The sequence below is a fragment of the Aethalodelphis obliquidens genome, unplaced genomic scaffold (assembly GCF_003676395.1).
Source record: "Aethalodelphis obliquidens isolate GAN/ISIS:26980383/991018 unplaced genomic scaffold, ASM367639v1 scaffold6, whole genome shotgun sequence".
NCBI classification, from domain to species: domain Eukaryota; kingdom Metazoa; phylum Chordata; class Mammalia; order Artiodactyla; family Delphinidae; genus Aethalodelphis; species Aethalodelphis obliquidens.
Window position 1 is genome coordinate 39,739,728 of NW_020837950.1, and position 12,685 is coordinate 39,752,412.

Below are 12,685 nucleotides of genomic sequence, written 5' to 3' on the forward strand. Positions count from 1 at the left end.
GGGGGGAGGAATGGACAGGAAATTAGGGTGTGAGGGTGACCCAGAGGAAACAACCATCAAAGGCCAGAGGCTGAGGGGTGGGGACTGAACCTAGTGGATGCAGCCGGGTGAGCAAGGGAGTGGAGAGTAGACATCAGAACTGATTAGGAGGAAAAGGCAGGGGGACTGGTGACCAGATTTGGCGGAGGGAGGGGGAAATCTAGGGTGACAGCCAGAGCTCTGTGCCCTCCCAAGTTAGGGACCACACAGGAAGGGGCAGGGTGAAGTAGAAAATAGCTAAATTTGCAGTCACAGGAAACCCCAACAATAGTGCTTTTTATCAACTGCTACACTCTCCCGAAGCGCTCACCTGTGTAAGATGCGCTACCTACACTCCTGAGCTCATCTAAACTCTCACATCGACCCTCTGGGGTGGACCCTGCAACAGTTACAGGAGACCGAGGCACGAGAAGGGAAGCTACCTGCCCTAGGTCACAGAGCTCTTAGGTTGCTTGGGGAGACCGACCCGGCCTCTGGCAAGGTCCAAACCCACAGCCACCAGCCACACCGCTGTCTCCACCTTTCCAGGGAGTTTTCTGGCCACAAGCGTTAAGGAACACGGGTTGCATCCTACTCAGATCCCGCCCTCCCGTTAGGGTAATTTCCCTAACCCGAAGGGGCCTCCCCGCCGCGGGTATAGGGTGAAGCCAAACTTCCCAACTCAGTCCCGAGACTGGGGGCGGGCCCTCCTTACCTCCGCGGTCTGCTCGGGCCCCACCCCGGGAGCGGAGCGGGGATCCTGGGGAGGCTGGGCACCGAGGGGGCGCCGGAGGGGCCCCGGGTCCGCCGGGAGCCGGCCTCGGTCCCCGGACCCCGCAGGCAGCGCCAGGGCGGCAGCCAGGAGGCCCCCGGCCAGCACCCACGTGGCGCGCCCCCGGGCGCCCGCCGAGCCCATCGACAGACAGGGACGCGAGACCCCAGACGTGGCTGGGGAAGGCCGAGCTGGAGCAGCTTCCGGACCCCAGGCCCGCCCCGCCGCCGAGCATGCTCAGTGAGAGCCTCCGCGGAAAGTTTCCTGGAACAGACAGAGGCATCTGGGGCTTGGCGGGACCGGAGGAGGCTGAGGACCAAGACTGGCGTGGGAGGGAGGGAGCCAGGCTGGCGCGGCGGGCGCTGGGCGGCCACACTTGAGTTTGATCGCGCCCCAGCCGGGGTCTCTACTAAAATCAGATTGGGTGACCCCTGCTTCCAAAGATTTCAGGGGCTCCAAGTGCCCCTCCGTTAATGCCTCCTCCGTTCTCTAAGTCTCAGCTCAGACTCACCTGCTCCAGCAAGGCTTCCCTGACACACACACACCGTGCTGAATCTGGAGTCTGCCCAGGCCCACCAGCCCCCTATTAGAGAACTGTGAAACTTTTGGAGAGGCAGGGTCATGGGGACACAGGACAGCAAGGAGAGGGGCTGGGAGGGAAAAGGCAGCTCAGAGGCTAGAGAGGAAGGCCGCTGTTCATGTCCTGTTGGGTTCTGTTCAACCCAGTGAGGTTCCCACTGTGTGAACCCTTGCTGTGGATGAGCCCTTGAACATGTCCAAGAAGCCACCCTCACGTTCCCCCAGGAGGGAGGGGTGGGCAGGTGGTCAGGACAGCCATTGGGGGACCTCTCTGGGGAACCAAAAATAGGGGAGTTGGTGTCTGGAGCCAGGAGGCAGCAGCTGAGCAAACTCCCAGAACTCTCCACGGCAGGAGGGCTGTTACTACCCTGGGCCCCCAGCGACAGCTTACACCTCTTCACCCTCCTGCAGCCTTCCTGCAGGGCAGCCTCAGGCCAGGAAGCCTGGCACCTGTGCTCCTTCTTACCCAGCCCCTCCGAGGATCGTCCTTTCCTGACTTGACAGGGACAAGACAGTGGGGTTTGGGAACCTGAGAGTTTATTAGCCAAGCTTTCCACACAGGGTACACTGTCCTTGGGGGTATGCAGCGTGTGCCAGGAGTGAGACAAGGCCAAAGACTAAATGCTAGCATATTGCTGGAGCATTAATTCTATTAGTGAGAAATGTAAAGGATGATTTCGATATGCAACCAATTTTATAATAAACATGCAAAGAACACTACATTTTAAGAAATGAAAGCCTGAGGATCCAAGGAAATAGCCAGCATAAAGCAAGAACTTCTGGTTGCCCTCATACATGTTCCCAGGAGCCTTGGAGCTGCTCCCAAGCAAACATTTAAGAAGCACCGCATGGCAGAGAGTGTGAGTCCTGAAACCAGACAGACACGGGTGTGAATATATGTGCCCAGTTTCCTATTGCAACACCTTGAGTGAGCCACTTCTCCTGTCTGGCTGTCAGTTTCTTCATCTATAAAAAGTAAATCTAGGTAATAGTTCCCATCTTGCCAACTTGGAAGGAGTGAAGAGGAAATGAGTTAAAAAGCCAGAAACTTGAGCTGGACGTCCAGGTCAAGGACAAAAAACCCCTCTCTGGATCCCCAGAGATCCCCATGGTACCCCTGCTCTGGCCCTCACAGGGAATTAAGCTCCAAAGGGTAGGGGTGTGAGTGCATTCATGTGCGCATGCACGTGTGTGTGTGTGTGTGTGTGTGTGTACCCCAGCACCCAGAAAGAGAGCTAGCATCAGTAAATGTTGCTTAAAGAAAACAGTTGCTGAATTCTGCCTATCTCCCCACATAGCTGTGAAATCCTCACTGGTGGACCTTGTCTGGTTGGTGGCTGCCTTGGTGCTGATTCAAACAGCAGGGTCTCTGGAAATGCTGAGTGAATGAATGACCACGCAGCATCTCCTGGCTAGCAGGGGCTGAGGGTAACAATCTCCCTACACGTAGTCTTAGAGGAAAGCATTGACCATCCTGGAAGAAAATAGTATTAAAACAGGAGTCTGCAGGCAAACAAGTTCAGAGGCACGGCCGGACTGTGCGGTCCAAAGGGGGTCAATTGGTAGAGGTCAGGAGCAAGGCTGAGTCAGATTCGCAATGTATCACTTGGTGCTGACCCTGAGCCTCTCAGCAGGAAGGGCGCGTTAATAGTGCCCATCTCCAGAAACTAACACGCCATTGTAAAGCAATTATACTCCAATAAAGATGTTAAAAATTAAAAAAAAAAATAGTGCCCATCTCCGAAGCTTGTTAAGAAAGTTACTCGGATCATCAGGCTAAATGCTTAACAAATCCTAAGCACTCAGTAAACAACCGAGCAACACCCTCCTCCCTGGCTGTGGTCCCCTCCCCCTCTGGAAGTCAAGAGGCCCGTGCAAAACAAGACTCCTCTCAAAAGGTCCTCCTGGCTGAGAAGCACGTCTCTGGCCGGGCATGCTCAGTGTAAAGGCAGGGCTGGAGGCGGGGGTGGTTCAAAGTTTTGGGCGGAAGGTCCAGGCTCCTCCCTCTGGCTGGGCAGCGCCGGGAAGCTGGAAGGGGAGCTGGAGGAAGGAGGCTGCACAGGCCGGAGGAGTCGGCGGAGCGCGCCGCGCCCCTGGCCCGCCGGGGACCAGGTCCACGGAGGACCCGGCGGGGATGGAGCTCCGAGCGGCGGGAGTGGGCAGCGCGCGGCAGCGGGTGGGATGCGGCGGGCCGGCCGCCTGAGCACCCCCGATGGCCCGTGGCGCGGCGACCTGCGGGAGCGACGCGCGGCTGCAGCTGGGCCGGGACGCGGTGCGGCCGGCGCCCGCGCTGCTGGTCCCCGCCGTGCTGCTGGGCACCGCGCTCGGCCTCGGCCTCGGCCTTGGCCTCTGGCTCGGCTGCCGCGCCGCCCGCCCGCGTCCGCCGCACCAGGTGGGTCGGCCGAGCGTGCAACCGGGGTGTGGGGCGCGGGGACGCGGTCTTCCTCGGCTCTGTGGTACGGGTTTCCATCCCCCTTCTCTGAGCCCATTTGAGCGTGATCTTGGGCATCGCTTGCAAAAGGTCTTGCCCTGGGGGATTCCCCTTCAGCTTCGGGAGGCGGCTGGAGACAGTGATTTCAGGGGGAGCCGGCCAAGTGACAGAAGGGCTCTGGCTTGGAGTTGCCCCGAAGTGTCTGCTCCATCTGACAACGCTGTGTGACCTTAGCTGATGAAGGCCTGCAGGCCTCAGTCTCCTCATCTGTAGCACTAAGCGTTTGGACTTATGGGCGGAGCTCAGCGTGGTGGACAGGAGGGCAGGGGATTTCCCCGCCCCTGGATGTCCGTTCTGCTTCCTTGCTGTGTGCATTACCCAGTTAACTCCTCTTGAGTCCCAGCTGCTACATCAGCATGCATTCAACATTCGATCACACAGCAAGAGTTTGCTGAGCACCTTCTACTGCCAAGCATGGCCTAGGGGCTTAGAGACCACATCAATGTACAGGATAAACCCTGATCCTGCCCCTGGAGGTTCACAGCCTCTGGATGGACAGATTACAAGTAAACACTTGATTATAACACAGCCTCATCAATGAGTTGTGTGATGGAGGAATGAAAATGCTAGGATTTATTGAATTCTGGCTGTATGCTGGGTGTTGAGCTACACTTTCTACCTGAAAATGATCTCATTGACTCTGCAAAACAGCTTGTGAGCTTGTTCCATTAATGGCCCCATTTTGCAGATGAGAAAACCGAGGCACAGAGGGTTAAAATAACTTGCCAAATGACAGGCGTGTGTGTCTAACCCCAAAGCCACTGTATAGGAGGTGGATGGGATTGGTCACAGGTGGCTGCCTGAAAGGGATTCACGGATGCTTCATATGGCAGTTGTTATGGGATCGGATGTTGTGTGGAGGTATCGGGCATGCAGCAGGGATTCCATCACTGGTGGTATGATCGCTGTCTTAGGTTCCTGCAGCTTTGACCTCTTTGAGGGATGAAATCTGGTGGGATCTGAGATAAGGTGGTGTGGTTTTGTTCCCCCATTCCTGGCCCACACAAGAAGGGGATGCATCCAGCAGATGTAAGCATCTCACATGGCAGGGGAATTCAGGGGCGTGTCGTGCTGCAAAGTGGTGATAAAAGTTGAAATTAACATAGTGCAAGATGCTCGTAGGTAAGTTTGAGATTGTCACATCCCGCTGGTGATTAAGAGACACTGGCTCCTTGTGTGAAGAGGGAAATAACATGTCAGAGCCTTTCCTGGGTGCCGGGCCCCTTGCCAGGAGTTTGCGGGCATTTGTTTCTATATTCTCACTCCAAGCCTTTGAGTGGGGGGGGGGGGACTGTCAGCCTCACTTTCCAGGTGAGGACATCTAGGCTCTGCAAGGTTGTTCTCTGTCTAGGGTCACATGATGAATAAACAGTGGCTGGACTTCAACTGCAGTCTGTCTGAACCCCTATGTCAGAGTGTTTAGTCATCCGCTACCTGGTAAGGTGGCAGTTGGTATCTGTCTTAGTCTGGGCTGCTATGACATAAATACCATCAGCTGGGTAGCTGATAAACAACACAAACTTATTTCTCACAGTTCTGGAGGCCGAGAGTCCAAGATCAGGGTGCCAGCATGGTTGGGTTCTGGCTAAGGTCCTCTTCCAGGTTGCAGATGACTGACTTCTCGCTGTGTCCTCATAGAGCAGAAGGGACAGGGGAGCTGCTGGGGCCTCTTTTATCAGGGCACTAATCCCATTCAGGGGGGGCTCCACCCTCATGACCTAATCACCTCCCAAAGGCCCCACCTCCAAATACCATCACCTTGGGGGTTAGAATTTCAACACATTAACTGAGAGGGAAAGGGACACAAGCATTCAGACCATAGAGCAGCCCATTTCGCAGCTGAGTAAGCCGAGGCTGACAGAGACTCACCAAGCTGTCTGGGTTTCCACAGCTGGTCGGTCACAGCTGCACTAGTCCAGTTGAGGGTGGTCGTGGCTCAGACCAGGTTTGTAGCTATGGAGGGGGCTCTGGCTCAAGGGTAGGGCTGATTGGATTTTCTGATGGTTTGGATGTGACCTTTGTAGCACTCCTTTCTAAGTGTCCTCCTTTCCTCCGTCTCCCGCCTCTAGTTTCTATTTCTAAAATAGAAGCAATATGACTGTCCTAGTTAAAAACCTCCAGTGGCTCCTGGTTACCTGAACAAGATCACGTCCACTTTCCTCGCATGGTATATAAGGTGACTGACCTTCCCTGGGACATGGGCGCCCATGCATCCAGCCACCCAGAATCCCCTTGATTCCCAGATGTCGCTGCACTTCTGCACATCTGTTCCTTGCCTCTTGTCCCACCCATCCTTCAGGACCCAGAAAGAAAACCATGTAGGGAAGTGTTCCCAACCTCAGGCTGGATCAGACACTTCCTCCCTCTTGGGTCCCGGGTACTCTGTTCTCCTCCTGTGGTCCAGGTCACCCAGCTCATAATTCTGTCTTGCACCCCTTTCCCTTTGTGGTTTCTGTTTTATTTTGTTTATTAGTTTTATTTATTTCATCATTAAAACTTTTTTTTTTGCATCAAAGTTACACATTCACATAATTTAAAATGTTCATTTGCAACCATTTCCCACTTTTCAGAAGCCATCATATTCGACTCTTGTTCAGCTGGCCATCTTGGTCATTTACTTCTAAATAACCTGCTGACATGGCTGCTTGACTTCCCACTGAGGAAGTGCGCAGTGATTTAGCTCTCTTCTCCCCTCCTTCCTATTTCCACCCTCCCCATCCACCGTCACCACCTCCCTATGTGGTTATGGGGTAATTTTGGTGAAATCAGTATTTGGTGTTTTCGCTATTACAATTCTGTAAACATAATTCACTGTCAACCAAGGATCCGCTGTACTTAGGATTACTTTCCTTTTTTGCACAATACTTTGTCTTCCCTGAAATGAATAATTACCCATTTTTTTCATTTGCTTAGACTCTGTGTACTTATCATCTGTTTAACAGTAAACTTTCCCCCATTTGTCTACATTTTCTTTTAAGACATTTGAATACATTAGGTATTTGATCAGTTTTATCTTCTAGGAAAACTTCTCTCCCAGAAAGCTTCTGAACTCTCCAATATGAGCCGGTTGCCTCTAGACCGTTGCTGCTCTCATAGTGAACCAGAGCAATCTCATCAGCGTCACCTGGGAGCTTGTTAGAAATGCCAGTTCTTGGGCCCCACCCCAGATTTACCGATGAGAATCTCTGGAGGTGGGTCCAGCAAGCTGTGTTTAACAAGCCCTCCCATGGTCTCTTTGTTCTTAAAGTTCGAGAAACATCTGCTGTAGGCTTTTGCTGTCACCATTGGCACCTCTTGGGGCCATCATGCTGGAACTTCTTCACCTCTCTCCTGGGTTGGACCCTCTTTCAGGATCTCCTACACCGTCTTTATTGGCTAATTTCCTCATTTGGGTGGAGCACATCTTCCAGTAGCTTTCTGAGAAAAGGATAGGTGGAAGTTCTTTTGAGAATTTCTATGTCTGAAAATATCTTTTTTCTATCTTTATACTTAATTTGGTTAGAGTAGTTAAGTTATAGAATTCCAGCTTGGAAATAATTTTCCTCCAGAATTTTGAAGGCATTTTCTCCATTTGTCTTTCAATTTCCATTGTTGATGTTGAGAAATCAGGTTGTATTCTGATCCTTGATATTTTGCATGGTATCTCTTTTTTTCCTTCTGTTCCTCAATAGAATCTTAAAGGATCTTTTCTTTACTCCCAGTATGTGAAATGCACCAGGATGGGTCTTGGTGGAAATCGAATGCTACTTATTGTGCTGTGCATTCAGAAGGCCCTTTCAATCTAGAAATTCATTTTCTTGACGTCTTTAATGACTCTTTTCTTCCTCTATGTTCTGTTGCTTCTTTCAGGAACTCCTATCAGTTTTTGATTAAATTGGGCCTCTAATTATCTTCCTTCTCTCCTATTTTTGATCTCTTTATGCTGTTTTTGGGGAGACTTTTCTCAACTTTATACTCGTACTGAGTTTTTCATATTCGTAATTTTCAAGAGTTCTTTTTGTCCTCAGAATATTCTATGTTTTTACTAGCCTCTTCTTATTTTGTGACTGTAAAATTTTCTCTTATCTCTCTGAGGATATTATAAGTGTTTGTTTTTAGTTTTCTTTTCCCCATGCAGTGTCTATTTCCTGCCTGCTTTTTCCTTTTGTTTGTTTTGGGGTTTGTCTTTCATATTAGAATCTGTCCTGAAATGGCTGGTGACCCTTGATCCCCAGGCCATTTTTAATTGGGGAGCAAAAAATCTGATACTCTTTCTTGGGTGACTGAGGTTTTTCTCCTGGAGTCTTTACTGTACAGTGATTGGACCGGGTCCTTCCCTGCAGAAGCCTTGTGCTGGTCAGCTATGGCTGCTAAACAAACAACCCCCAGGTCTCTGGCTTCATCTAACCTTGCCTACCCCACCCCCAACTGCTCCAGACACATGGGCTTCCCTGGGCATGCTGAGCACGCTTGTGCCTCAGGGCCTTTGCGCTTGCTGTGCCCTTACCCTGAAACGCTTGTCCCTGTGATATCTGAATGGCTTGCTCTCTCACTTCCATCAAGGTTCTTTTCAAATGCCACCTTGTCCAAGAGGCCTTCCCCTCCCATCACTCACCATTCCCCCATCCTCCGTTGATTTTCCCTATAGCACTTACGCCTCCAACACACTATATATTTATTTCTTTGTTTGCTTATGTCTCTCTTCTGTCACTAGAATGTAAACTCCATGAAGGCAGCAGCTTTGTTTGTTTTGTTCATTACTCTATCCCCAGTGACTAGATTAAGGCTTGTCACTGAGTAGATGCTCTATAATAGTTGGTTACTAACTCAGTGACAAACTGGTGATATATCCTCGGTTCAAGATTATACCTATGAGCAGCCAGTGGTCAAAGAGAGGCTTGATAAGTGTCTCTGGCATAATAGGATTTTCAATACAGTAGATAATTATGTTCTATAAAATCAGTGCAAACGTAGGATTAGCAAATACTGAAGCATTGCTCCCAGGGGAGATGCAGGGTTTTGTTTCTACAAGATCCTGGTCACAATATTTTCATTAACCAATCAATACGTGTGTTTATGTGTGTTTCTGTTTAAAGATGCCTCATTTAACATGGCTGATTCATTAACCTTGAACTCACAGCCGATAGCACTATAACTCATGCCTGAACAAAGGGAATCTCATACATACATTTTCTCCATAAGGCACATCACAGTCTTCTTGTCCTTAGAAACACTAGACAGCACTTAGGGGTCATTTTCAACAAAATCACCAACAAAAATGCTAAAAAAGAACGGTGCTAAATAGAACATAGAAAGGACACTTGTTTGCAGTATGAGCTCAGACAGAAAGTAGAGTGTGGCCTTGTTCAATCTCATTTGGAAACTGCACATCGGGCAATTCACATTTTTCACATTTCTGCTCGTGTCCAGGAGGGACCGCAAGTGCACCCCAAGTGTCGGTTTGGGGGATTACAAATAAATTTACCAAGTAGGCAAATTTGCAAATACAGAATCCACAAATAATGAGCATAAACTGTAGCTCACAACAGAAACCATTCTGTAGTTTAAGGTTACCTAAGATATTGTCTTAAAAATTATCCAATCACATTATAGGAAGTAACAGGAATTTTAATATTTATGTGTCATTCTCCATGTTAAGCAGTTACCCCACCCCAAGGAGCTCACAGGCTACAGGAGCTGGGGAAGTGGGGACCAACTCAGAAAAACAATGGAATGAGCTTTTTAAAAATTAATTAATTAATTAACTGATTTATTTTTGGCTGCGTTGGGTCTTCGTTGCTGCATGCGGGTTTTCTCTAGTTGCAGTGAGCAGGGACTACTCTTCGTTACAATGCACGGGCTTCAGTAGTTGTGGCATGAGGGCTCAGTAGTTGTGGCTGGTGGGCTCAGTAGTTGTGGCTCGCGGGCTCTAGAGTGCAGGCTATAGTAGTTGTGGCACATGGGCTTAGTTGCTCTGCGGCACGTGAGATCTTCCTGGCCCGGGGCTCGAACCCATGTCCCCTGAATTGGCAGGCGGATTCTTAACCACTGCACCACCAAGGAAGCCCTGGAATGAGCTTTGATCCAAGTATTGCCTCCAGGTCCTGAGGACATGCTGAGATGGGGCTTTGGGGCTTGTCAGGAGGGTGACACCTGGACAGTCTTGAAGGATGTGGACCTGACTCCAGGTGGAGGGAAGCACTGCACACAGAGGGCCAGGCCCGGAGCAGAGATGAGCAGCTGTGATGGCTGGGGGTGGGGAGTAGATGGCTAATGTCACAGGGGCACTAGGCTGACCAATTTCAATGTGTTCCCCCCCACCACCTTTGGATTTTAGAAAGATGACTCTCAGAGTCTGCTCAAGAATTTGGAACCTAACGTTCAGACGCCGTCGGAAACCGGCTCCCCATCCAGGAGGAGGAAGAGAGAAGCACTGACTTCAAAGGATGAGGAGGCTCTGAACGTAAGCTGGGTATTTGGGGTGCATTGGAAGAGACTCACGCTGGGTGTCCCGTGCCCTACCTGGATTTCATCCAGAGGAGCCCCAACAGATCTCATGTCCCAGTAGGCTTCTTTTTGAGGTATAATTTACATAGAAAAAATGCACAGATTTTAAGGTTACAGTTTAATGAGTGACAAGTGTATACACCCCTGTAACCAACACCCCAATCGGGAACGTTCCTTTACTCCGGGAAGTTCTCTAGTGCCCCTTTCATAGGCAGCCACTGCTGTGATTTCCATCGCCATGATTGGTTTTGCTGTTCTAGAATTTTACATGAATACAATCACATGCTTTCCTGTGCCTGCTGATCCAGGTCGTCGTTGCACTTGTCCCTATTAATTGCTCAGCCTGCTGTGGGGATGTGTCACAGTGTGGGTTGTTTTCCAGTGCTTGGCTGTTCTGAACAAGGCTTCTGTGAATGTTTGTGTGTAAGTTTGTTTGTTTTCATTTTGTTTTATTTCTTTTAAGTAAATATCTAAGAGTGGGAGTTCTGGGCCTCTGATGGAGATGTTAAAAGATGGGTGCTCCCTGTACCTTCCTCGTTGCTCCTCTCCCCGCTCCATCCAGCCTGAATCAGCCCATAGGGCATCACTTCCTGCATAAGCTCCATGGATGGAGAGGGCGTTTCTTCCAAAGATGTGTTCTTTCTAGTCACTTCCTGGTCCCTAGAAAGGACCAGACTCCAGTCATTTGCCCATTTGACTCCAGCCTCAATTGCCCAAAGGTGAATATAGACATCTAGGTAGGTAGGTAGGGAGAGAGAGAGAGAGAGAGAGAGAGAGAGGTGCTGGGAAAAGGGGAAAGATTGGAACCAAGTTTCTTATTTAGCATCTACTGAATTCCAGGCATTTTCACGTGTCATTTTTGAGTCCTGTAAACACTCGTGTGAATTCTCTCATGCAATCCTCTCAGCACCCCATGATGTAGACCTTGTTTATTTGCCCATTTTCCAGATGGGGAAACTGAGGCTCGTGGAGCCAGGTCACTGTCCTCAGTCACATAGCTGAGATTTGGGCCTGGGGGTGTTCAGCTCCTGCCCGGGAGGGCTGCTTCCCCACACCCCGCAGCCTCTGACACTCAGTCATGTTCTGCAGCTTCTGCTTACCAATCAAGGAAAGTGCATTGGGTATTCTAAAACAAATTTCACCAAAAAGTTGGAAATGAATAGGAAAAGCTTCTAGTTAAGCTGAAAATTCAGTGTTCGAGTCACCCCCGTGTCTGAACCCCCCTGGCTTCCCTTCCCCACGCTGGGCCAGATCCCGTGGAGCAATCAGCTGCCCTCCCAGGGCTGAGACGTGGGGAGCTGGAGAGGAAGAGAGAGCGCCTGGCTGTTCCCGGAGATGAGTCCTCCCTTCCTTGTCTGTGCTGTGTGTCTCGAGCTCACGCTCCCAGCCTCTCTGTTTCCAGGTGCTTGTCTTTCCATGTGTGTCTGTCTATGTGTGTATCAGTGCATCTCGCTGCATGTCCATCTCTGTTTTTGTGTATCTCTCTCCATGTGCATCTCTGTGGGCCTGTGTGTGAGAGTGTGACAGTGTAGCTTTGTGATGTCTCCCTGTCTTAGTTTCTCTCTCTCCCTCATCTATCCCTATGCCTCTGTTCCCCTCACCCCATAGGATTAAAACCCTGCTCACAGCAATGAAAACATACGTCCACGCAAAAACATGTGCACAAATGTTCCTGACAGCCCTAATCACAATAGCCAAAACGTGGAAACCCAAATGTCCATCAGCTGACGAATGAATGAACAGAATGTGGTCCTTCCATACAATGGAATACTGTTCAGCCACAAAAACAACATGAATGAAACTTGAAAATAGTACGCTAACTGAAAGAAGCCAGTCACAAAGGACCACATGTTATAGGATTCCATTCATCTGAAATGTGCAGAACAGGTAAACTTACAGACACCAAAAGTAGATTGGTGGTCGCTTAGGGTGGGGTGGGGAATGGAAGGGGTAGGGGTAATAGCTAAAGGGTACAGGTTTCCTACTGAGATGATAAAAATGTTCTAAAACTGACTGTGGTAATGGTTGCACATATCTGGAAATATACCAAAAAGTATTCAATTTACATGGTTCAGTTGCATAAATTATATCTCAATAAACCTATCTGAAAAAAAAAACCCTTCTCACAGAGAGGGCAGCCTCAGATATGATACAAACAACGTTGGCTTTGGGATCCAGAATCCTGGAACCCAGGCCCAGCTCTGCCACCTGTGTGCTGTTGGGCAAGAGAAATAACCTCTCTGAGCCTCAGGGTTCTCAGTTTTGTGTTGACAGTAGTGGTGGCGGCCCCACAGGGTCACCCATGAATCAACTCTGTGAACAGTCCTACCACAGAATGA

At 49.9% G+C, this 12,685-nt stretch overlaps 2 protein-coding genes across 10 annotated transcripts in view; one reads left to right on the forward strand and one right to left on the reverse strand.

Annotated features, from left to right (window-relative positions):
- EVC2 (EvC ciliary complex subunit 2) overlaps nt 1-980 on the reverse strand; it is a 135,819-nt gene extending 134,839 nt beyond the window's left edge. For 3 of the 5 annotated variants that reach the window (XR_003432221.1, XM_027103386.1, XM_027103385.1), the window contains exon 1: nt 734-979. Coding sequence is in view for 3 of the 5 variants with exons in the window: in XM_027103386.1 (XP_026959187.1) it covers nt 734-934 (201 nt within the window). In the remaining 2 variants the exon portion in view is untranslated. Of the gene's footprint in view, nt 1-733 lie in introns of all 5 variants that reach the window. The other 2 variants (XR_003432220.1, XM_027103387.1) reach the window with 2 other exon arrangements.
- Nucleotides 981-3,402: 2,422 nt separating this feature from the next.
- EVC (EvC ciliary complex subunit 1) overlaps nt 3,403-12,685 on the forward strand; it is an 83,968-nt gene continuing 74,685 nt past the window's right edge. For all 5 annotated transcript variants that reach the window (XM_027103389.1, XM_027103390.1, XM_027103393.1 and 2 more), the window contains exons 1-2: nt 3,403-3,761; nt 10,177-10,302. In XM_027103389.1, the coding sequence (XP_026959190.1) occupies nt 3,582-3,761; nt 10,177-10,302 (306 nt within the window). In that variant the 5' untranslated portion in view covers nt 3,403-3,581. The remainder of the gene's footprint in view (nt 3,762-10,176; nt 10,303-12,685) is intronic.